The 23,607-nt window shown below is 41.0% G+C and overlaps 1 protein-coding gene across 1 annotated transcript in view; it reads left to right on the plus strand.

Annotated features, from left to right (window-relative positions):
* erf (Ets2 repressor factor) overlaps positions 1 to 4,779 on the plus strand; it is a 45,238-nt gene extending 40,459 nt beyond the window's left edge. The window contains exon 5 of the mRNA XM_085345992.1: positions 113 to 4,779. Within this exon, the coding sequence (XP_085202118.1) occupies positions 113 to 739 (627 nt within the window). The 3' untranslated portion in view covers positions 740 to 4,779. The remainder of the gene's footprint in view (positions 1 to 112) is intronic.
* Positions 4,780 to 23,607: the final 18,828 nt, after the last annotated feature.

The raw sequence follows: 23,607 nt of genomic DNA on the forward strand, positions 1-23,607 counted from the left end.
ATCTCTGAAATATCCTCTTCAGCTGGGTCACATTACAGCTTTATGTCATTTAGTTCAAACAAACTGTTTAATGTGTCACCAGAAATATATTTAAGAAATTCTTTCTCTCCAGGTGGAGCCCATTTCAGACATAGAGTCAGAAGAAGATGTGGAGGTGACTGACATCAGTGAGGAAGATGAAAAGAATCATAACGATGAGGACAATGAAGGCGATATCTTCACACCGACAGCTGGCCACAACAATCACCATCAGCTAAACAACCATCACCAGGCTAACGGAAACAGCAGCAGCCCCTCTGCTCCTCTTCCTCAGAACAATAACCCCGACGATGACCCCGACGATGAGGTCTTCAAGACCCCCGCCACGCCTCCTATCGGTGGGGGTGGTGGCCTGGCCTTCCCTCTGATCAGTCTGAAGAGCGAGCCGGGGAGCCAAGCAGCTCCCATCAGCCCCGGAGGCACGCGCTGCATCCCGCTGAAACTTCGCTTCAAGCGCCGCTGGAGCAAAGACCAGAAGATGGAGGCGGACGGAGAGAGGGACGAGGCAGAGGACAAGAAAGTGCGGGCTGAAGGCGAGGAGGAGGCGGAGAGAAGAGGAAGCGAGGTGGAGAACGGAGGAGGACGAGGAGAGGGGGTTATTTTGGGGCTAATGCTGCCGCCGCCTCCCACCCAGCGCAGAGCGAGCTCGGAGCTGCAGAGGGCCACAGCGCAGCTGTCTCTGGAGAACTCCGGCTGCTGAGCTCCACGCGTGCACAGGATCTGACTTGGAGACAAGACCTCGGATAGTCTCGTCGGTCCTCGCCAGCAGTAGTAAACGTAGCAGGATTTGATTTGACGCAAGAGTTCGTTTGATGCTAAAATGGAGACAAACGCTTAAAGGTTTAATGCGCTTTGATTTAGCTCTTCAGCTTCTATGTGAACATGCGTGTGTATCATATGCAGGAATGTGTGTTTTTGTGCAATAATTCGAGGAGTCGTTGGTCTCTTTTTCCTCGTACACTTCTTAAATTGCAGAACAAAATATTTTCCTTCATATGAAACACCAACATGTTCAAATAGAGAGAAAAATTTGGCGGCTTTGTTTCCGTTTTCGCATCGTCACGTCTTTTGGCGGTCAGTACTGTCAGCAGGTAGCTGCTCGGCATTATGATGTATGTAAAAGCTTGGGTTGCCTCTAATGTACAGTAAGGCGAGACGCCTCGCATCTCACCAGATGCGGTGGACGCCGTCTCTCCTGTGACTCGAACACTAAGAGATAACCAAACTTAGATTGTACATGGATTTTTGCCCACTTCTATTTCTTTTAACATTAGAGTTCTGCAGAGAGGGCGTCTGCTCTTTAATATCCATTTGCACACTGCCTCATCCATCCCTCCACACCCTCACAGTGCCAGTAAGGTCTGCCATGGTTCCCCCCACATCGCATCTGTGCCCAGATTACGTCTTTGATGGGATTAATGGGTCCTTCTTCTGGAACTCTGAGACAAAATACAAGGGTGCAAAGATCCAGGTTGTAAGAAAGTAGAATTCCCCTCTCTCCTTTGTACTCACCATAACAGACAGTTCCTGATTTTAAAAAAGGAAGAAAAAAGAGACTTTTAACCGCCCTGATGGAGATTATAGAAGTGCCTCTCTGTCTGCACCCGTCACCTTGCAGTTCCTTACAGGACGGAGAGCTGCGAGCTAAAAAAGAGCCGACCTCGCTCCGAAGGATCTTACGGACTTGAGGTGATTAGAAAGAGCTCAGCAATCAGCGGGGACACCACGGGACTGAGGGGCCTCCTCGTCCTCGGCTCGTTCGCTGTACAGACAAGAGATGAACGAAGCTGAAAAGGAGAGGACTGTTTTCCTGACCCGTCGCACAAGATTGTTTGCAAATGAATTCGACGTTGTACAGCAAAAAGCATCCGGGTCTGGGAAGAGAGCGGCGGATATTTCTCTCCAATTTTCTCTTCGGTTGTTGCGGAAATGAGGAAGCATCCACTAGCAAGGCTGTAATTACACACACTCCCACAGAAACAAGTGTGTGTGTGTGTTTGTGGACCCAAAGCTGGTGCACTAACCTCGAGGATACAGAGGGTTTCTCTGCTTTTTATGTCCCTGCGTGACTTCGCACAATCACCGAGGGGTTTTTGGAGGTTTGATGGCGTCTGATTTAAAAACTCTCGTCTGCATTCCCCTGATTTGTTTTTAGGACTTCTGTCAAAGGACGTTTGTGCCTCTTGAGGACGTGGACAGTATTTTAGGGCATTTTTGCAGTGATCTGAGGGCTTTCTGTGTTTTGGATATAATCTGTTCACGTGATGTTTTGTTTTTGTATTTGAGAAGCAGCGATTCGTCTAACGGCGGGGTGGGTGGGCGAACAAGAACGGGAACCATGAAATGAATGTCGAGCATCAAGGTTAACTCAGGCAAACCTTCACTGAGATGTTGCTATAACAGCTCATTTTTATGTCGTTTTATTCAGAGTTTTAAACAGAAATGTGCCCGTTTTAAAGAACAACAGGTAGATTGTGCCTTTTTTTTTTTTTCTCGAGTTTTATTGACCTACCCCCGGCTTAATGTTTTATCTCACACACTCACAGAGTACCACCATGCCTTCTGCTTTTGTAAAAGATACAGAATAAGTAAATCTACACATATATATTTTATTCAAATATATATTGAATTCAAATATTATATTTCAATATGGTCATTTGATACAAATCAGGAGAATCCTACTATTTTTAATGGTAAAGATGTGTGTGTATATACTCTAATGGGCATATTATTACCATTATAATTCAGCCTTTGCCTTCTCACCCTTGCCTTCTCTTTGACCGTTGAGCTGCAGCGACAAAAGGCCACTGGTATCAGAGTTTTATATTTATATTGTTCAAAAAAACGGGGGGGAAGCAGTTATTGTGTATTCAGGGGACGGAGGGTGTGACTTGGAGAAAGGAGTGAACTTTTAACCCGGTGGTTCTCGAACTTAAAAGTTCACACCTCACACGTTTTTTTGTTGTTGTTTTTTCCCTTATCAAACTTTCAGGCATCAAATTTGTTCGTTTTAGTTCCACTTCATGTTCCACAGTTTGAGACCTGCTGATTTAACCTGATCCGGGTTAACTCATTATGACTCTGTTATCTGGTGTGTTTGTTTTAATGCCCGTGGAGTGGCAGCTGGGTGGAGTTTAACCACCACAACACGGAGTCTGTCGCAAGAAAGGCAAATTTAGGAGGGGTTGTCCTCCCGTTTGCTCGCTCTCCACCCGCCTCAAACTTAAAAATCAGCTTAAAAGAGGTGAAGGTCGCAAAACAGGGAGCGGGGAACGGACTCGTGTGTTCAGGGCGCTTTCTGATTGGACGGCACAGGTATTCAGCTTCATGTCGCCACATGAGGTCAGCAGGGCCACAGCTGTGATAGGACTGGACTTTGACTGAGGATTCGAAGCTTTGTGTGTCTGTGCTGATCTGAAGCCTACACACACACACAGAGCTTCTACACACACACACAGTACGATGGTTAGCGAGGCTTTACTGTGGCTACAATAAAGGGAAACATGACATCACACCTGACATCAGACGCCTCCGCAGTCTTTTGGCACTGCCATAGAAACTGCAGCCAATCACACGCAGCGAGGAAACTGCATCAGTAAACCTCAGGGCAGAGTGGAGAGAGAGAGAGGGACTTCCCATAATCTGACTCGCTCATTCTTGTCTGTGTGTGTGTGGTTTCTATGGTTAAGCCGTTTATACACACACACACACACACACACACACACACACACACACACACACACACACACACACACACACACACACACAGACAGAGCTTTTTAGCCCAGTCTGCAGAGTCTTGGTGCAGGTTTTAGTCCTGTTTGTCCAACCAGCTCCAGTCTCAAATCCATGTCCTAAACCAGTCATCAGCTGTCTCCATCAGGCACGTGGTACGTGTCCACAGGGGTGTTTTGGACACACTTTTGAAGTTGATGAGCAAAAATCCCACCAGCTCTGATGAAGGACCCTGACAGCGTAGAGTCTGCATATCTGCTCACATGCATACATTTACCTAAAGACAGAGCACCTCCGGCTTTCTCCATTCATTGCGTACAGCCTAGCGGGATTGCCTGGAGCTTGATTTGCTCTCACAGGTGTCACAGTGCACCAGGCACCCCTGATTTGTGTAAAGCAGCCTCACCTTTGGCACCAGAAACACCTGTGGCCTCATTTTCAGGGCTCTTCTCTCGAGCAGTGTTGCTCTCTTAAATCCCACTCCTCCTTAAATTTGATTGGTCAGAGAGAGAGGTCACAGTGATGGGGAAAAACCTACACCGTAAACTCTGAGGGAACTTCAAGGACAGATGTAGCAGTTAACACGAGTCTGGTAGAGGAAAATAAAAACACCCGAACTGTTACACCTGTGCTGCCTTACCTGACAACAGAATAACAGTTTCCCACCAGCTTCACATTTTCACTCCTCAGCCTCATCAGTGCTGTTCTTACCATTTTTCTTCTGTATTATTTCAGACGTATTACTGTTACTCTTGTAATTATTATCTTATTAACATTAATAATTTTTTTTAAATTGCATTGTATCCTCTCGCCACGACCCGGCCTCTTCTCCATTAATTCCTGGTTTTCTGTGAGTTTGCGCTCTTTCCGTAACTAGTCGGCTTCAGTGCAGTCTTTATTTTTTATTATTTTTCTTTTAATTACGCTGATTTTATAACCGTGTTACCGTGGACAGGAGCGGGGTCACATTAACCCCCCACGTGCTCTACAGCGAGGGGGTCAGACACAGTCATTTTCATTTTATGATGATATGTATATATATTTTCCCTTTTTTTTTTTTTTTTTTTTTTTGGAGGACTCTGTAAGAAAAAGAGCATTGTACTGTTTAACCATTTTATTATTTGCAACGTGTCCCCCTGTGTTTTCACTCGGGTCTCTGTCTCTCCTCTCATGTCCACCTCAGCGGTGAGCGCTCACTCCAGAGGACAGACGGAGACTTGTTTTTTTTTTATGTCATGGAGGATCCACATGTACTTCTGTTTCACTGCTATCTGTTCATCTTCATTTGTAATTAAATAATAATCAGGGTTCATTAAAAAAAGGTCAGTTTCTGTCTTTATTTCATGTTTCTGCCACTTGAAAACACAATGGGGAGTTTGTTTACGGACTTTGATGTTAGCTGGAGTTAGAATTCAGGAAAATTTTAAATTTACTGACATTTTTTGTAGATATTTTGACTGTAGATGAGTAAAATATACCCAGATACCTGGTTTGTTGTACCATTATCTAATATTTTCAGTAAAAATACACATTTAGAGTGGTAGATGCTCATGTAAAGTATATCCAAAACCCTATTTTGGTAAGGGGCAGGCAATCCATGGAGTAGGCTTAGGAAGTAGGTGGCCCGACGGTGCTTCCTTTTGTCAGAGGTGCTGCACTGTTGTCCAAATAAGCATCATTTTAAACTGTGAATCATGCAAAGCTACTGTAGTAGAGTGTAAATTTTTATGATTGCCGCCCCCTTTTTTTTAAGGTTGGGATAAAGCAGTGATTCTAAGGCATTTTATACTATATTGTTAAAAAAAACAAAAAACTGCGCAAGCACTTTGCAACAGTGGGAAGGAAGAACGCCCTTTTAACAGGAAGGAACCTTCAGCACAGCCAGGCTCAGGGAGGGTTGAGAAAACCGACATGCTGCAGTGGCACATAAATTCGTCTGGTGTTGTGCTTTGTAGCGTACAGTCGCTACGAAGATGGCTAGCACCTAGTCATCCACAATTTCATCATTAGATGGTAAGCCTCGTGCTCACTATCTGATGATAAAGTTTACATTGTGCAGATACAGAACTTATAACACCTCTCAGGGGCACATGTCTATGATTCAGTTCCTTATAAAGATCATCTATGCTATTGAGATCTGGAGACTGGCTAGGACACTCCATGACCTTAATGTGCTTCTTCAGCCACTCCTTTGTTGCCTTGGTGGTATGCTTTGGGTCACAGTCATGCTGGAAGATCCAAACACAGCCCATCTTCAGTACTGAGGGAAGGAGGTTCTCGTTGAAGATTTTACAGTACATGGCCCCTAAATGCAGTGAAGTCGTTTTGTGCTCTTAACAAAAACATAAAGCCAAACTGTAATGCTTCCACCTCTGTGCTTGACTGTGGGGGTGGTGTTCTTTGGGTCATACTCAGCACTTTCTCCCAAGCGTTATCGGAATCATTTAGGCCCGGGGTGGGGAACTCCAGGCCTCAAGGGCTGGAGTCCTGCAGATTTTAGATCTCACCCTGGGTCAACACACCTGAATCAAATGATTAGTTCATTACCAGGAATTTTAAGACATGCTGAGGAAGTAATTTAGCCTTTTAAATCAGCTCTGTTGGATCAAGAACACGTCTAAAACCTGCAGGACACCGGCCCTAATAATCCATTTAAAATGGTCCGAAAGGCTTCAGCATCCCAATTTAGTAGAGGCTTCACTTAGTTATTTCGCTGCTAATGGTCTAGTTAAAAAAATCTAACTGCGCAAATGTTACAGAGGTAGAAACTATTCAAAGAGAACAAGTCCTCCCCTTGTGTCAGCTGTAAGCATGTTTACTTCTGCTGTTTACCTGGATTGACTCACTTTTGTAACGAGCCTCAGGTGGCCATTAAAGGAACTGCAGTCAGGCGCTTCACGTGGGCTTTGTTTTTCATCCCTGGAGGTTTCTGCTGGGCTCAAAGCTGGTCTGCAAATGTTTCTCTGCTGTTCTGAACAGATGTTAAACTTGAACATGTAGCGGCTGGAATAACAGAAAATGTCTGATTCGTCTTCACAGTCAGGTCTTTTAACATTTTCTAGATAATTAATGAACAGATAACGAATATAATCATTAGCGACATCCTGATTGGCTGTTAAAAGAGGAGAATTTGAAGCCGCTTGCCAGCTTTTACTCACTCGCTGACGTGTGCCAAACTATTACTGAGTCAGATCGTTTTGTTTTCAGCAACCTGCAGCCTCTGAACGCTTCGTGACTCAACCGATGTCAACAGCAAGTTAAGTGCTTTGTACTCGTCTAAGTCTCTGCACATTTTATGAAAGAAAGCCATCCATGGATAAACATTCCCGCTTCTGTTCGCTGTAGGCCTGCAACACTGATTAAAACCAGTGTTTTTGTGAGTTCAGGTGCAGAAAGGTCTTTAAAACAAAGACAAGATGTTAAATTAGGATTCTGGTGAAATGACAGGAATGAGTCAAACATCCTGTTTATTGCTTTTCATTTATGTTTTTTTCCATTAAATTTCAGTATGAGTGCAGCAGCAGTGCACATGGCCAGCATTAGTCATGACTGCCCTGAGAGTTTTAATAATTATGATGCTAATCGTGTCCCAAATGACACCTCGGTGATCCGCCCACCTCATGTTTTCACTCCTGCCGACATGGAAGTTCTAATTACTCACCCGACTGGCAAATCTCTCTCATAGCCCGGTGTGGGCTTATCTTTCTGCTGTGCCTTCTCATGATTTGAATCAGTAACGTTTGTGCCACCTCACAAATTTTGGGTGCACTTTGCTCTGCAGCAGCAGTGTGGGTTCAAGTAAAAGGTCAGAATTCACTTTCTTACTTTCAGATCACTTTCAGGCTTTAGTTCTTGAGATTCAAACAGAAAGATGTTGATAACAGCGCAGTTTTTGAATACAATGCCAAAGCTAAGGCTGAACATTTCTTTGTCCAGTGCAAAGTTAGAAAATAATATTATTCGAGTCCCTTAAAAAAACTTTTTACCTATAAAACCATAAATATTGGATTTACCGTAATTGAGGCTAAAAAACTCAGACCTGACACTAAAGAGTCAAAGACTAGTACTTCCTGACTTTTGAAAAAAGAGACTTAAATTACTAAAAGATGATCAACCCTAGTTTGACAGTTTCCAATTTGATAAAGAGGAACGGTGTATGAAAAAGCATCCAGTAAGAAAAAAATGTAGTTTTATTGCTTTTTTTTTTAATTGATTGTAAGACAAAATATAAATATGAAGTAGATCTAAAAACCAGGTATATTAAAGTGACGTGAAATGTTTAGTTTCCACTTTTCTGGGCTTTAACCCAAAGGTTTTCCACCATGACTCACATTTTGACTCAAATAAAGCATCATTATGTTTAAGTATACAGTCACTAAAAGAAACATATAGCCTAAAGAGCTGTTTTCTCTCACCTGTTTGTGTAGCTACCACTTTCCAACCATTAAAAACTGCCTCTCCCAGTGTTTCACTCCTGGTTTCTTTAGTAAAACTTTGGCTCCCCCTGCTGTCTGAAGTCAGAACTGCAGCTTTGATTTTCCAGAAAACCCTCCTGGTTTGCTGAGTTCCCAGCAGAACTGGACGGGATGAAGGTGAAACCTGAATGACTTTATAATTAAATGTTTCCCTGAAGATTGTTTACATACAAACATAAACATGCATTTAAGGCTGGGCTGATCATTTTGGAAACTGGCACTCAGGGAAAGTCCCACTGTGGAAGGAACTGGAATAAAAAAATGTCTTTAGTTTACAGGCTTTGTAATTTTGTGTTTCCCTGAACTGTTTAATTTACAGCAATTCAGATGGTTTTTTTCTTTTGTTTATCATCTGCTTCCCAGATGTTGGTCGGTGGGTTAGCACAGTGAGATTTGCCTTTAGGTGGACAACAGCCTGTTGGCTTTGCTTAGTTAAGATAAAGACCGGAAACAACATCTAGACTGGCTTTGACTAAAGTAAACACTGAATAATATTAAAAATTATTTTTTAGACAGTAAAATATTAAAATTTAAAGGAAACAATGGCAATATGAACATAACAAAGTTTTTTTTCTCAAACATGTTTGCAGCTTTGAGAGAAAACCCCACAGTCACAGTTGTGATGCTCCTCTGCTACAGTGCTGTGGGTATTGTGAACAGAGGAGTCTGAGCCTCTGTGCTAACTATGAAATTTCACCACTATTTCCATAAAAAGGACCCTCAGTTATATTTCTCACTGACTTTCTGTAATTTAAGCAGCAGCTGTGTCACCCATCAGTTACTGCAGCACCACAGCTCTGTCAGCAGGCACTCGCATCACGTCTTACTTTATATCAGAATCAGTTTTCTTTCTTCTTGTTTCTGTTAATCATTCCATCATTTGTTTCAGTCCGTCTCCCCTGCAGTGCTCTTCGGTGTGCTCTTCAGCTGCTGCTCCCGTCGGGGGGACGGGCAGTACTGGAAGGAGGCAGACTGACAGGCTGTTTGGCCTCCAGCTGAGAGCGATTGTAGTCTGAGGTCAGAGGTCACAGTCCAGGGAGTCCAAGACAGAAACCAGATCACAACAGAAGGCTAATTATCATGCATTGTAGCTGGCCTCCTGCTGGGACGGCATTCGCTTTCACCAGCAGGCCACAGTGAAGCTTCTGGACCTCCTGCATTTAAAACAGGGTGAGACGCATGTGAGCAGAAACACTTGTTATTAAATTATGCACTTACACTCAGAGTTAGAAATTAAATCTTTGTATTAGAGGAAAGGAGTATACCAAACTATAAATGAAGCTAATTTGCACATTTTATTCTGCTTTTCTCATCAAAAAAATTGTTAATGCAAGAAAAATATCCAAATATTAACAGAAAAAACTGAAACCAAACTCTTACTCTTACCACCCCTCTGTAAAAATCAATATTTAATATCAATGACTTACATGAAAAATACAGTTAATAAAATGAGAAAATAAGTGAGCACTATTGCATATAAACCTGACTAGATAAGTACACATATACACTTGTGCTAACAATTCAAGAAACATTTCCTATATTTTATATCCCTCTGTTCCCTTTGTCCTTTTTTCCGGATCCTTGTAGTACTTTGGTAGTAGTATTATGATCTTAGGAGCCGATGTGTCAGTGGAAATGAAAACAACTGTGACAGCAAATTCAGAAACAAACTAAGCCTGCTCGGTGAAAACATTTATCACAAGGTATCCACGAGAGTTAAACTTAGTATCTGAACTCAGAAACAGCAGATAAGAAAACAGCTTTTCACAGGGTTCCATTTGGAAGTAATGAACATGATGTATTGAGATAAACAATTTGACTATTATTATGCTGTTTGATGATTAAACTCAGTTGACCCATCATAGCAGGCTGGAGACCAACAATGATAGGAATTAGGAACCCCAGAGTCTAGATGGTGGTAATGAAGATGAAGGGGGGAATGATAGAAAAGCAGTGAGATTTACAGTAGACAGAATAGCGGCTGATTGGCTCACAGACGGTGGGCAAGAAAAAGACTGGAGTAGAGTAATGATTGAGTTTGCAAGCGTGGGAAAGTGGAAGTGATGAAGACAAGCATCTCGAACACCCAGGAAAGCAGGCGGATGACTGATTACAGCTCTTCCTTATTGAACTTGCGCATAAGCTTCATTTAGATTCATGCTTGTATATGTTTATGTTAAGAATACATATTCTTACCCAAGGTGGCATGCTGTGACTTTTACAGAAACAGAGGCGACCAGCCAACCTCAATTTTTAAAAGCACTCCTTTAATAAAAGTAGCAATGAAACCACCTTACTACACATGAATCTGTATTATTGGCAAATTGCTCTTAAAGTATCAAGAGTATTCTGCAGAACACATTGTTCCCCATCGGTGTTATACGGTTATAAGGTTGGTCTGAATTTAAATGCTTCATATGCTGTTTGAGCTACAGCAGGGGTCCCCAATCCCAGTCCGCGAGGGCTGGTTTCCTGCAGGTTTTAGATGTGTCCTTGATCCACCACAGCTGATTTAAATGGATAAATTACCTTCTCAACACGTCTTGAAGTTCTCCAGAGGCCTGGTAACAAACTAATCATGTGATTCAGGTGTGTTGACCCAGGGTGAGATCTGAAACCTGCAGGGACACCGGCCCTCGCGGACTGGGGACCCCTGATCTACAGTAATGTATTATATTCTAAAATGATGCTAAATGATAAAAATGAAGGTGTTGGCAAAACAGCTGGTTAAACTATCTTCAGCTAAAAACCTTCTGCTAAAGTAGACAGTGAATAATTTCTGTTCCATTTCTGTATTAAAGAGCTGTAAACCATATCACTGTCACAGTTTGGGGGGTGTGGGGAAGGAGGACCCAGGCGCGGTGCTCTATGTACAAGCAGTGCGTTTATTTACAGTGTGTGGAAATAACAACAATAAATCCCCGTGGTTTCCCCTGACTCCCGTGTCGTGTCTCTCCGTGACCAGTCCGTGTCTCAGTGCTCGCCGCTCCCGTGTCTCAGCACTCCTCGTGCTGGCTGCTGTCTGGCGCTCCACACTTCTCCTGGGGACACAATAGACGCAGCCGTCAGGACACATAACCGCGGGCATACATACACTAACTCAGTTCAAATGGATGACTAACGTGGAGACTCACGCAATGATCCCGCATCGGTGGGAGCTCCAAGACTCTCCTAAGTAGCACCCCCGACGAGGCCTGACCAGCAGCAGGTGTGTGGCTTCGGGTGTGGCCAGACCGTCAGCAGGGCCACACCCACCAGGCCTGAAGGCGCCCACTGAAACACATATACACACACACACGCAAACAGGGAGAAGGACAGCAACACCAAATATACATACAATAACAATAGTAATAATATAATTCATAACTGCTCAGGGACCCTGACAATCACCGATGAACATCACATTATCAACTTTGATCTTTTTAAGTCTAGGCCAGAGTTTTATGAACAGCCGTTGGGTGATGGCATCAACTTTTTCAGTAGAGGAAGGTGAACTGGCATTTTTATTGACACGTGTCACCACCTTCTTGATACAGGCTTCCACAGATAACCTGTAATTTTCAGCCTCTTCAGCATCACACAGGGCTGGATTCTGCATATTCTCGATCAGGTGATTTTTAATGATATCGACCGTCAGTTTTCTCAACACTGGGTCCTCGTCGTTCAGTAACATCAGTAAATGTTTTTTCTTAACAGAATGTTTTCTGACGTAGCTCTTGGTAAATGGCCCGGTCGAGATCTTTCAGTTTATATACATGTATATGCAGATCTTTGATCCTGTTGTCAGACAACATGTGGTTTTTTGTGTGTCCCGTTTGGATCTTTAGCCATAAGAATTGTTGTCTTAAGGCCAAGAAAGATGCCAAGCGGATTTATTTTACCAAGTGGATCATCATGGCCTTGCCATATTGGTCCATTTGATTGACCTTTATTATAATTACAACACATGTTTTAACAGGTACCTGTGGAGTTTTTTTTAGAAGGTCTGTAGTGCGAATTATTTTCAACTCGTGTGAGCACAGCATCAATGAGTGCGCTCACATGTTCTTCTTCATCATAATTGCTGACAGTAATGCCAGATGATTTTTTCTCCACTACTGGAAATATATTACTTTTAAATTCTTCTAAACGTGTTTGAGAAATGGCTTTAGTTTGTTCGTCCTCGTCATCCTCGGCTCTAACGCACCACGAGAAGAACCTTGCAGGCAGGTTTTTACGGACGAGGTGATCTTCAAATATGGAAATGATCACCTCTAGGTACGGCTGACCTACGGCTAGCGCAATGATCACGAGATCAGGGCTAATGTCCAGCCGCTTTGTTATGTCTTTAAAAAAAAAAAAAAATCACCTTTTCAAGTTTTTTTAATCCCCTGTGTGTGATTTTGAGAGGTTTTTGCTCAACTTGTGCCCACAGAGCTGTGAAGAGGCGCTGCTGAATCATTTCCGATGGCGACACCTTTGCGTCTTTGGAGCCACGTGAAAAATCTAAATTGCCCATTGTTTTTGGAAAAATCTAAATTGCCCATAGGTATGAGTGAATGTGAGTACGAATGTTTAGCCCTGTGACAGACTAGCGACCTGTCCAGGGCGTACCCTGCCTCTCGCCCTGAGATAGCTGCCATAGGCTCCAGCGCCCCCTGCGACCCTGAAAAGGAAAAGCGGAAGTTAGGGGTGGGCAACTCCAGGCCTCGAGGGCCGGTGTCCCTGCAGGTTTTAGATGTGTCCTTGAACCAACACAGCTGATATAAATGGCTAAATTAGCTCCTGAAAATGTCCTGAAGTTCTCCAGAGGCCTGGTAACGAACTAATCATGCGATTCAGGTGTGTTGACCCAAGGCGAGATCTAAAACCTGCAGGACACCGGCCCTCTGGGCCTGGATTTGCCCACCCCTGGCGTAAGTGAATCGATGGATAGATACATACACATATACACTGTGCTAACAATTCAAGAAACATTTGGAATATTTTATATCCCTCCCCTCTTTGTCCCTTTTCCCTATGTCCTTGTAGTACTTCTATTGTGTGCCCACAGAGCTGTGAAGAGGCGCTGCTTAATCTGCAACAGCATCCTGCCATGCGATTGAATTCGTCCCTAACCTTTGGGAACCCTCACATAAATTTTATCGAATGGAAAAAGGTTAGCTTTCATCCTCCAGCTTCACTGTGTTTATGTTATGCTAACATAGCTGTATCGCTAGTGATCTCGTAGTACATCATTATGTACCAGCTAGTCCAACCTCAGTAACCCTAAAAAAAAAAAAAGAAAAAAAAAAGTCACTGCTGTTTAGTTTTCTGTCTTCATTTATGTTGGAAGTGATAGCAGAGCTGTACGTTTAAATTTTTTCAAAACGTCTCTCAGTCAGAACATTATATATTATGTTTAGGTGGCCCTTTCGAGATTTTTTTTCATTGATGTGCAGATCTTTGATTGTGTCGTCAGACAACAGGTGTTTCTTCAAAGATACCTGTGGAGTTTTTTTTAGAAGGTTTGTAGTGCGATTTCTTTGTAGCCCGTGTGAGCACAGCATCAACACTGTAAAATTAATAAATACAAAAATAAAAAATTGTTGCGAAAACTTAAACTCAAGGCAACCCACTGCATTTAGATTTTTAGGTTCTGATGGATAACTTAGTTTAAGCAACTTTTCTCCTAAACTTGAAACCTAACATTTTGTTTTAAAAACGCATTTAGTGTTGTTGCTAAAAAAAAAAAAATTTTATATCAATTTGGGAACTTCAGGTTCATGCACAAGTTTTGCAAACAAAGTTATATGGTACTATTTACCTAAAAATGCAGCCAAGGCCTCAGGCATTTTTTATATAACCATCTAAATCTATTTACAGAACAATCAGGTGTTCTGCAGCAAATAAGAAGGCACACAAATTATTTGTGCCGGTCCAAAAAAAAAAAAAGAAAAAAAAAGAAAAAAAAAGTTTGTGTTCAGTATAAGACAGAAGAGAACAGCACAGGCCTAAACCCTGCAGGTCTGACAACAGGAGGTGTATCAGTCCTGTTTTCCCTGTGGGAACAGCGTTTACACTAGAATCTGCTTTTGATGGCTTTTTTGGAGCAAATGTGACATTCAGCAGTATAACTGACACAATACAAAACAATAACTACACTACACACTAACTCTAGCCTCCAAAAACGCTAAACATCACTAATGTCTCACATATGAAAACTTGCGCTCTCTTTCTTTTGCTCGCGGCTTTCCGTCGCGGGTGTCACTCCTAAAACTGCACCTTCTCCCTAAACAACCAAGTGCCGCATGTTGCCATATCATTTTTTTGATTGGCTGACATGGTAAATTCTAACACCAATCCGGTTGTTCAGTCTGACGTCACTAGCCGTGTCTGGACCTAAACTCCGCTGCAGGTTCACATATCAAACGATCACTATGGCATTACTGAGAGTTGAAAAACTGTCTAAAGTCTTTCATCTTTAATAAAATGATCAGCGTTCTGTTCTACCAGGTGTAACAATTGAGTTTAACATCCAGGCACCCATGAAAACGGAATTTATGACATTTAACGGAGTTAGAAGCTAGCAAGCTAACTCCCTGCTAACTTCTATCTAAATACAATATAGCATGTCCTGACTGCGGGGTTTTGGAAACAAATTAAACCCTACAGCTCTGTTATCACTTCCAGCATAAATGAAGACAGGAAACTAAAAAGCAGTGACGTTTGTAGGGTTACTGAAGTTGGGCTAGCTGGTATATAATGATGTGCTACAGACCGCTAGCGACACAGCTATGTTAACATAATATAAACAAGCTAACTTTTTTTCCCACTCGATAAAGTTAACGTGAGTGTTCTCGGTGGAGGACTCCACCACCCCGTTCACACAGAAACTAAACCACATTTTTTTTGGCTAAATATGATTTGAACAAATTAAACAACATGGCAGCGGGCGCCCCCGAAATTATTTATTTATTTAAGAATAAAAAGGGGGGGGGGGGGGGGTTGCCGCTGTTGGTCGTCAGCCATGAGCGAGCTAGCTTATTTTGTCGGGTTTCTTTCGTTCGGTGGTATGGCGAACACCCCCTACATGAAATACACGTAGGGGGTGTCGCGGAGGCTTGTCAGACATGAGCGCGCCTGTTTGGAAGGGATGCTTGTCGGATTTACATTATTTTGTGACATGGCGATTTTTATACGAAAACTTTAAAGCACTATTTCATGATGGAAAACATTAAAGTTGCTCACGAGGGCATTCAAGCAGCACGATTGAGTAAAACAGTCTAGGGGGGATCTTAAATGAGGTAGTAAACACATATAAATGCACATTAAAAGAAACAGTACTTGCCTTCAGAAAGTTGAGATGAACACCTTAGCTGCATCCAGCTCCTGGCGTAAAAAGCCTCGTGTTCGCATTAAGGCAGACGGCCAGGTGGCTTTCAGTCCTTGCAAAAGTGCATCGTAGACCCCGTAGTATCCAAAAATATGACATGCGCATGCGTGCTCAGGCACAGAAAGGCGCCAACAGCTTCAACTCATGTAAAACTTGAATTCATTCATTTTACCAGCAATAAAGTTCATCTGAGACCAACCTTTGCTCCAAAACGTTAAAGGATTAGTTGAAACCCTTAATGTATTTGAGTTTATGGGGCAACTCAGCTTTTATTGTTGAATTGTGAAAGAAATGACTGTAAGCAAGTTTGATTTTTCACACTGAATGAGTGTGCTGACACTAATGCCAGATGATGATTTTTTCTCCAGTATTGGAAATATATTACTTTTAAATTCGTCTAAACGTGTTTCAGAAATTGCTTTAGCTTCTGCGTCTTCATCATCCTCGACTCTAACGCACCATGAAAAGAACCTTGCCAGTAGGCTTTTTTTACGGAAGAGGTGATCTTCAAATATGGAAATGATCACTTCTAGGTATGGCTGACCTACGGCTAGCGCAATGATCACGAGATCAGAGTTAATGTCCAGCCGCTTTGTGATGTCTTTAAAAATCATCTTTTCAAGTTTTACTAACCCTGTTTGTGTAACTTTTAGAATTTTCTGTTCAACCTGTGCCCACAGAGCTGTGAAGAGGCGCTGCTGAATCATGTCAGATGGCGACACCTTTGCCTCTTTTGAGGCACGTGCAATAACAGCATTTATTAGCTCTTTAAACAAGCAGAAATTATATGTGTGTGTGTGTATATATATATATATATATATATATATATATATATATATATATATATATATATACGTGTGTGTATTTAAACTCTTGGCATTAAAGTTTGGTTGAAGAAAGTAACGTATATAGTATTGTTAGCAAAATGCATTGTACTGCTAGAGTAATGTGATGACTGGTTATTTTGAAAGCAGGATTTTTAAAATGAAGTTGTTAATCCAGCTGCTAATCCAAATGTTAATCCTTGAACTAATAATTTTTAAAAAGCATTTTGAAAATTAGTTTAATAATCCTCTACGGAATAGCGTGTCCCTGAGGCAACAAACCACATTTTCATGCCTCACACTGACCCTTCAAAAAGAACAAACAACTGTTTTTCAAATAATGAAGTTTTTTAAAAAACATTTTGAAAATCTATAAAAATCATGGCATCAACTTTTTCAAAACAGGAAAGTGAACTGGCATTTTCGGTCACCACCTTCTTGATACTGCTTTCCACAAAAACCCTGTTTTTTCAGCCTCTTCAGCATCACACAGGGCTGGATTCTGCATATTCTCGATCAGGTGATTTTTAATGATATCGACCGTCAGTTTTCTCAACACTCGGTCCTCGTCGTTCAGTAACATCAGTAAATGTTTTTCTTTACAGAATGTTTTCTGACGTAGCTCTTTGTAAATGGCCCTTTCGAGATCTTTCAGGGTTTTTTTCATGGATGTGCAGATCTTTGATTGTGTCGTCAGACAACACGTGTTTTAAAAGATACCTGTGGAGTTTTTTTAGAAGGTTTGTAGTGCGATTTCTTTGCAGCCCGTGTGAGCACAGCATCAATGAGTGTGCTGACACTAATGCCAGATGATGATTTTTTTCTCCAGTATTGGAAATATATTACTTTTAAATTCGTCTAAACGTGTTTCAGAAACCGCTTTAGCTTCTGCGTCTTCATCATCCTCGGCTCTAACGCACCACGAGAAGAACCTTGGCAGTAGATTTCTTTTTTTTAGGGAAGAGGTGATCTTCAAATATGGAAATGATCATCTCTAGGTACGGCTGACCTACGGCTAGCGCAATGATCACGAGATCCAAAGTCGTATTAACACAATTTTTGACAGATTTTTGAGCACCGTGTAGCACATAAAATCGGTTCCAGGTCAATAAGCACAACCAGAATTCATACATAAGGCGCACCGGATTATAAGGCGCACTGTCAGTTTTTGAGAAAATTAAAGGATTTTGAGTGCGCCTTATGGTCTGAAAATTAGAGTACAAATAGAGGTCAGAGGTCAAATTTACAAATTAATACCTCTTATCTGTGACCTACTCCTACATAAGGTTTGTGTAATCAGAGTAAAACGCCTGTGCAATGTTTTAATACAATAGTTGCTACTAAAATCTTTGATCTTGAAAAGAATGACAAGCACACGTGTTCAGTCTAAGCTGAAAATGTATACATTTGTGTGACAATGAAAACACGCAGAATTCACAATATAATCTTTTTTGGATCTTTTTATTGATTAAAAATACATTTAGAGTGCCCAATACGATAAGTTGTGTATTAGATGGCACAAAACAAAACCCCAATAATTTGACAATTCCCTCTGAGCAAGCACTAGGCGACGGTGGGGAGTAAAAACTTCCTTTTAACAGGGAGAAAACTCCGGCAGAACCAGGCTCAGTGAGGAACGGCCATCTGCCTCGACCGGTCAAGGGTTTTTAAAATGACTCGATTAGATGTTAAATAAATTGAAACTGAAAATGCTACGTCCAGATGAACAGAATCTACTTTTAGGGACTTACATAACAGTAACCAAGTATTTTCTGCCTGCGATCCATACAGCATGACCCGCACAGAGAAAGAAGCTTGTCATGAAATGTTCACTTTCCAATACAGTGATGGCATGCTCCTTGAAAACCTTTACAATTATATCATCTGCATATTCATGGTCTAATTCCATGAATGTCAGTATGACATCTGGCTCTTTCCATTTCTGTATTAAAGAGCTGTAAACCATATCACTGATGAACATCACATTATCAACTTTGATCTTTTTAAGTCTAGGCCAGAGTTTTATGAACAGCCGTTGGGTGATGGCATCAACTTTTTCAGTAGAGGAAGGTGAACTGGCATTTTTATTGACACGTGTCACCACCTTCTTGATACAGGCTTCCACAGATAACCTGTAATTTTCAGCCTCTTCAGCATCACACAGGGCTGGATTCTGCATAGTGTCGATCAGGTGATTTTTAATGATATCGACCGTCAGTTTTCTCAACACTGGGTCCTCGTCGTTCAGTAACATCAGTAAATGTTTTTCTTTACAGAATGTTTTCTGATGTAGCTCTTGGTAAATGGCCCTGTCCAGATCTTTCAGTTTTTTTTATGTATATGCAGATCTTTGATCCTGTTGTCAGACAACACGTGTTTTAACAGGTACCTGTGGAGTTTTTTTAGAAGGTTTGTAGTGCGAATTCTTCGCAGCCCGTGTGAGCACAGCATCAATGAGTGCGCTCACACATTCTTCTTCATCATCATCATAATTGCTGACAGTAATACCAGATGATGATTTTTTCTCCAGTATCCGAAATATATTACTTTTAAATTCTTCTAAACGTGTTTGAGAAATGGCTTTAGTTTGTTCGTCCTCGTCATCCTCGGCTCTAACGCACCACGAGAAGAACCTTGCCAGTAGGCTTTTTTTACGGAAGAGGTGATCTTCAAATATGGAAATGATCACTTCTAGGTATGGCTGACCTACGGCTAGCGCAATGATCACGAGATCAGAGTTAATGTCCAGCCGCTTTGTGATGTCTTTAAAAATCATCTTTTCAAGTTTTATTAACCCTGTTTGTGTAACTTTTGGAATTTTCTGTTCAACCTGTGCCCACAGAGCTGTGAAGAGGCGCTGCTGAATCATGTCAGATGGCGACACCTTTGCCTCTTTTGAGGCACGTGCAATAACAGCATTTATTAGCTCTTTAAACAAGCAGAAATTATATGTGTGTGTATATATATATATATATATATATATATATATATATACACACGTGTGTGTATTTAAACTCTTGGCATTAAAGTTTGGTTGAAGAAAGTAACGTATATAGTATTGTTAGCAAAATGCATTGTACTGCTAGAGTAATGTGATGACTGGTTATTTTGAAAGCAGGATTTTTAAAATGAAGTTGTTAATCCAGCTGCTAATCCAAATGTTAATCCTTGAACTAATAATTTTTAAAAAGCATTTTGAAAATTAGTTTAATAATCCTCTACGGAATAGCGTGTCCCTGAGGCAACAAACCACATTTTCATGCCTCACACTGACCCTTCAAAAAAAACAAACAACTGTTTTTCAAATAATGAAGTTTTTTAAAAAACATTTTGAAAATCTATAAAAATCATGGCATCAACTTTTTCAAAACAGGAAAGTGAACTGGCATTTTCGGTCACCACCTTCTTGATACAGGCTTCCACAGATAACCTGTAATTTTCAGCCTCTTCAGCATCACACAGGGCTGGATTCTGCATATTCTCGATCAGGTGATTTTTAATGATATCGACCGTTAGTTTTCTCAACACTGGGTCCTCGTCGTTCAGTAACATCAGTAAATGTTTTTCTTTACAGAATGTTTTCTGATGTAGCTCTTGGTAAATGGCCCTGTCCAGATCTTTCAGTTTTTTTTATGTATATGCAGATCTTTGATCCTGTTGTCAGACAACATGTGTTTTAACAGGTACCTGTGGAATTTTTTTAGAAGGTTTGTAGTGCGAATTCTTCGCAGCCCGTGTGAGCACAGCATCAATGAGTGCGCTCACACATTCTTCTTCATCATCATCATAATTGCTGACAGTAATACCAGATGATGATTTTTTCTCCAGTATCCGAAATATATTACTTTTAAATTCTTCTAAACGTGTTTGAGAAATGGCTTTAGTTTGTTCGTCCTCGTCATCCTCGGCTCTAACGCACCACGAGAAGAACCTTGCCAGTAGGCTTTTTTTACGGAAGAGGTGATCTTCAAATATGGAAATGATCACTTCTAGGTATGGCTGACCTACGGCTAGCGCAATGATCACGAGATCAGAGTTAATGTCCAGCCGCTTTGTGATGTCTTTAAAAATCATCTTTTCAAGTTTTATTAACCCTGTTTGTGTAACTTTTGGAATTTTCTGTTCAACCTGTGCCCACAGAGCTGTGAAGAGGCGCTGCTGAATCATGTCAGATGGCGACACCTTTGCCTCTTTTGAGGCACGTGCAATAACAGCATTTATTAGCTCTTTAAACAAGCAGAAATTATATGTGTGTGTATATATATATATATATATATATATATATATATATATATATATATATATATATATACATACACGTGTGTGTATTTAAACTCTTGGCATTAAAGTTTGGTTGAAGAAAGTAACGTATATAGTATTGTTAGCAAAATGCATTGTACTCCTAGAGTAATGTGATGACTGGTTATTTTGAAAGCAGGATTTTTAAAATGAAGTTGTTAATCCAGCTCCTAATCCAAATGTTAATCCTTGAACTAATAATTTTTAAAAAGCATTTTGAAAATTAGTTTAATAATCCTCTACGGAATAGCGTGTCCCTGAGGCAACAAACCACATTTTCATGCCTCACACTGACCCTTCAAAAAAAACAAACAACTGTTTTTCAAATAATGAAGTTTTTTAAAAAACATTTTGAAAATCCATAAAAATCATGGCATCAACTTTTTCAAAACAGGAAAGTGAACTGGCATTTTCGGTCACCACCTTCTTGATACTGCTTTCCACAAAAACCCTGTTTTTTCAGCCTCTTCAGCTTCACACAGGGCTGGATTCTGCATATTCTCGATCAGGTGATTTTTAATGATATCGACCGTCAGTTTTCTCAACACTCGGTCCTCGTCGTTCAGTAACATCAGTAAATGTTTTTCTTTACAGAATGTTTTCTGACGTAGCTCTTTGTAAATGGCCCTTTCGAGATCTTTCAGGGTTTTTTTCATGGATGTGCAGATCTTTGATTGTGTCGTCAGACAACACGTGTTTTAAAAGATACCTGTGGAGTTTTTTTAGAAGGTTTGTAGTGCGATTTCTTTGCAGCCCGTGTGAGCACAGCATCAATGAGTGTGCTGACACTAATGCCAGATGATGATTTTTTTCTCCAGTATTGGAAATATATTACTTTTAAATTCGTCTAAACGTGTTTCAGAAACCGCTTTAGCTTCTGCGTCTTCATCATCCTCGGCTCTAACGCACCACGAGAAGAACCTTGGCAGTAGATTTCTTTTTTTTAGGGAAGAGGTGATCTTCAAATATGGAAATGATCATCTCTAGGTACGGCTGACCTACGGCTAGCGCAATGATCACGAGATCCAAAGTCGTATTAAAACAATTTTTGACAGATTTTTGAGCACCGTGTAGCACATAAAATCGGTTCCAGGTCAATAAGCACAACCAGAATTCATACATAAGGCGCACCGGATTATAAGGCGCACTGTCAGTTTTTGAGAAAATTAAAGGATTTTGAGTGCGCCTTATGGTCTGAAAATTAGAGTACAAATAGAGGTCAGAGGTCAAATTTACAAATTAATACCTCTTATCTGTGACCTACATAAGGTTTGTGTAATCAGAGTAAAACGCCTGTGCAATGTTTTAATACAATAGTTGCTACTAAAATCTTTGATCTTGAAAAGAATGACAAGCACACGTGTTCAGTCTAAGCTGAAAATGTATACATTTGTGTGACAATGAAAACACGCAGAATTCACAATATAATCTTTTTTGGATCTTTTTATTGATTAAAAATACATTTAGAGTGCCCAATACGATAAGTTGTGTATTAGATGGCACAAAACAAAACCCCAATAATTTGACAATTCCCTCTGAGCAAGCACTAGGCGACGGTGGGGAGTAAAAACTTCCTTTTAACAGGGAGAAAACTCCGGCAGAACCAGGCTCAGTGAGGAACGGCCATCTGCCTCGACCGGTCAAGGGTTTTTAAAATGACTCGATTAGATGTTAAATAAATTGAAACTGAAAATGCTACGTCCAGATGAACAGAATCTACTTTTAGGGACTTACATAACAGTAACCAAGTATTTTCTGCCTGCGATCCATACAGCATGACCCGCACAGAGAAAGAAGCTTGTCATGAAATGTTCACTTTCCAATACAGTGATGGCATGCTCCTTGAAAACCTTTACAATTATATCATCTGCATATTCATGGTCTAATTCCATGAATGTCAGTATGACATCTGGCTCTTTCCATTTCTGTATTAAAGAGCTGTAAACCATATCACTGATGAACATCACATTATCAACTTTGATCTTTTTAAGTCTAGGCCAGAGTTTTATGAACAGCCGTTGGGTGATGGCATCAACTTTTTCAGTAGAGGAAGGTGAACTGGCATTTTTATTGACACGTGTCACCACCTTCTTGATACAGGCTTCCACAGATAACCTGTAATTTTCAGCCTCTTCAGCATCACACAGGGCTGGATTCTGCATAGTGTCGATCAGGTGATTTTTAATGATATCGACCGTCAGTTTTCTCAACACTGGGTCCTCGTCGTTCAGTAACATCAGTAAATGTTTTTCTTTACAGAATGTTTTCTGACGTAGCTCTTGGTAAATGGCCCTGTCCAGATCTTTCAGTTTTTTTTCATGTATATGCAGATCTTTGATCCTGTTGTCAGACAACACGTGTTTTAACAGATACCTGTGGAGTTTTTTAGAAGGTCTGTAGTGCGATTTATTTGCAGCCTGTGTGAGCACAGCATCAATGAGTGCGCTCACATGTTCTTCTTCATCATCATCATAATCGCTGACACTAATGCCAGATGATGATTTTTTCTCCAGTATCCGAAATATATTACTTTTAAATTCTTCTAAACGTGTTTCAGACATGGCTTTAGTTTGTTCGTCCTCGTCATCCTCGGCTCTAACGCACCACGAGAAGAACCTTGCCAGTAGGCTTTTTTTACGGAAGAGGTGATCTTCAAATATGGAAATGATCACCTCTAGGTACGGCTGACCTACGGCTAGCGCAATGATCACGAGATCAGGGCTAATGTCCAGCCGCTTTGTTATGTCTTTAAAAATCACCTTTTCAAGTTTTTTAATCCCCCTGTGTGTGATTTTGAGAGGTTTTTGCTCAACTTGTGCCCACAGAGCTGTGAAGAGGCGCTGCTGAATCATTTCCGATGGCGACACCTTTGCCTCTTTGG

Source organism: Diplotaxodon limnothrissa, linkage group LG22 (genome assembly GCF_057381915.1).
Source record: "Diplotaxodon limnothrissa isolate DT_005_m linkage group LG22, D_limnothrissa_male_GT1.1, whole genome shotgun sequence".
Classification (NCBI taxonomy): Eukaryota; Metazoa; Chordata; class Actinopteri; order Cichliformes; family Cichlidae; genus Diplotaxodon; species Diplotaxodon limnothrissa.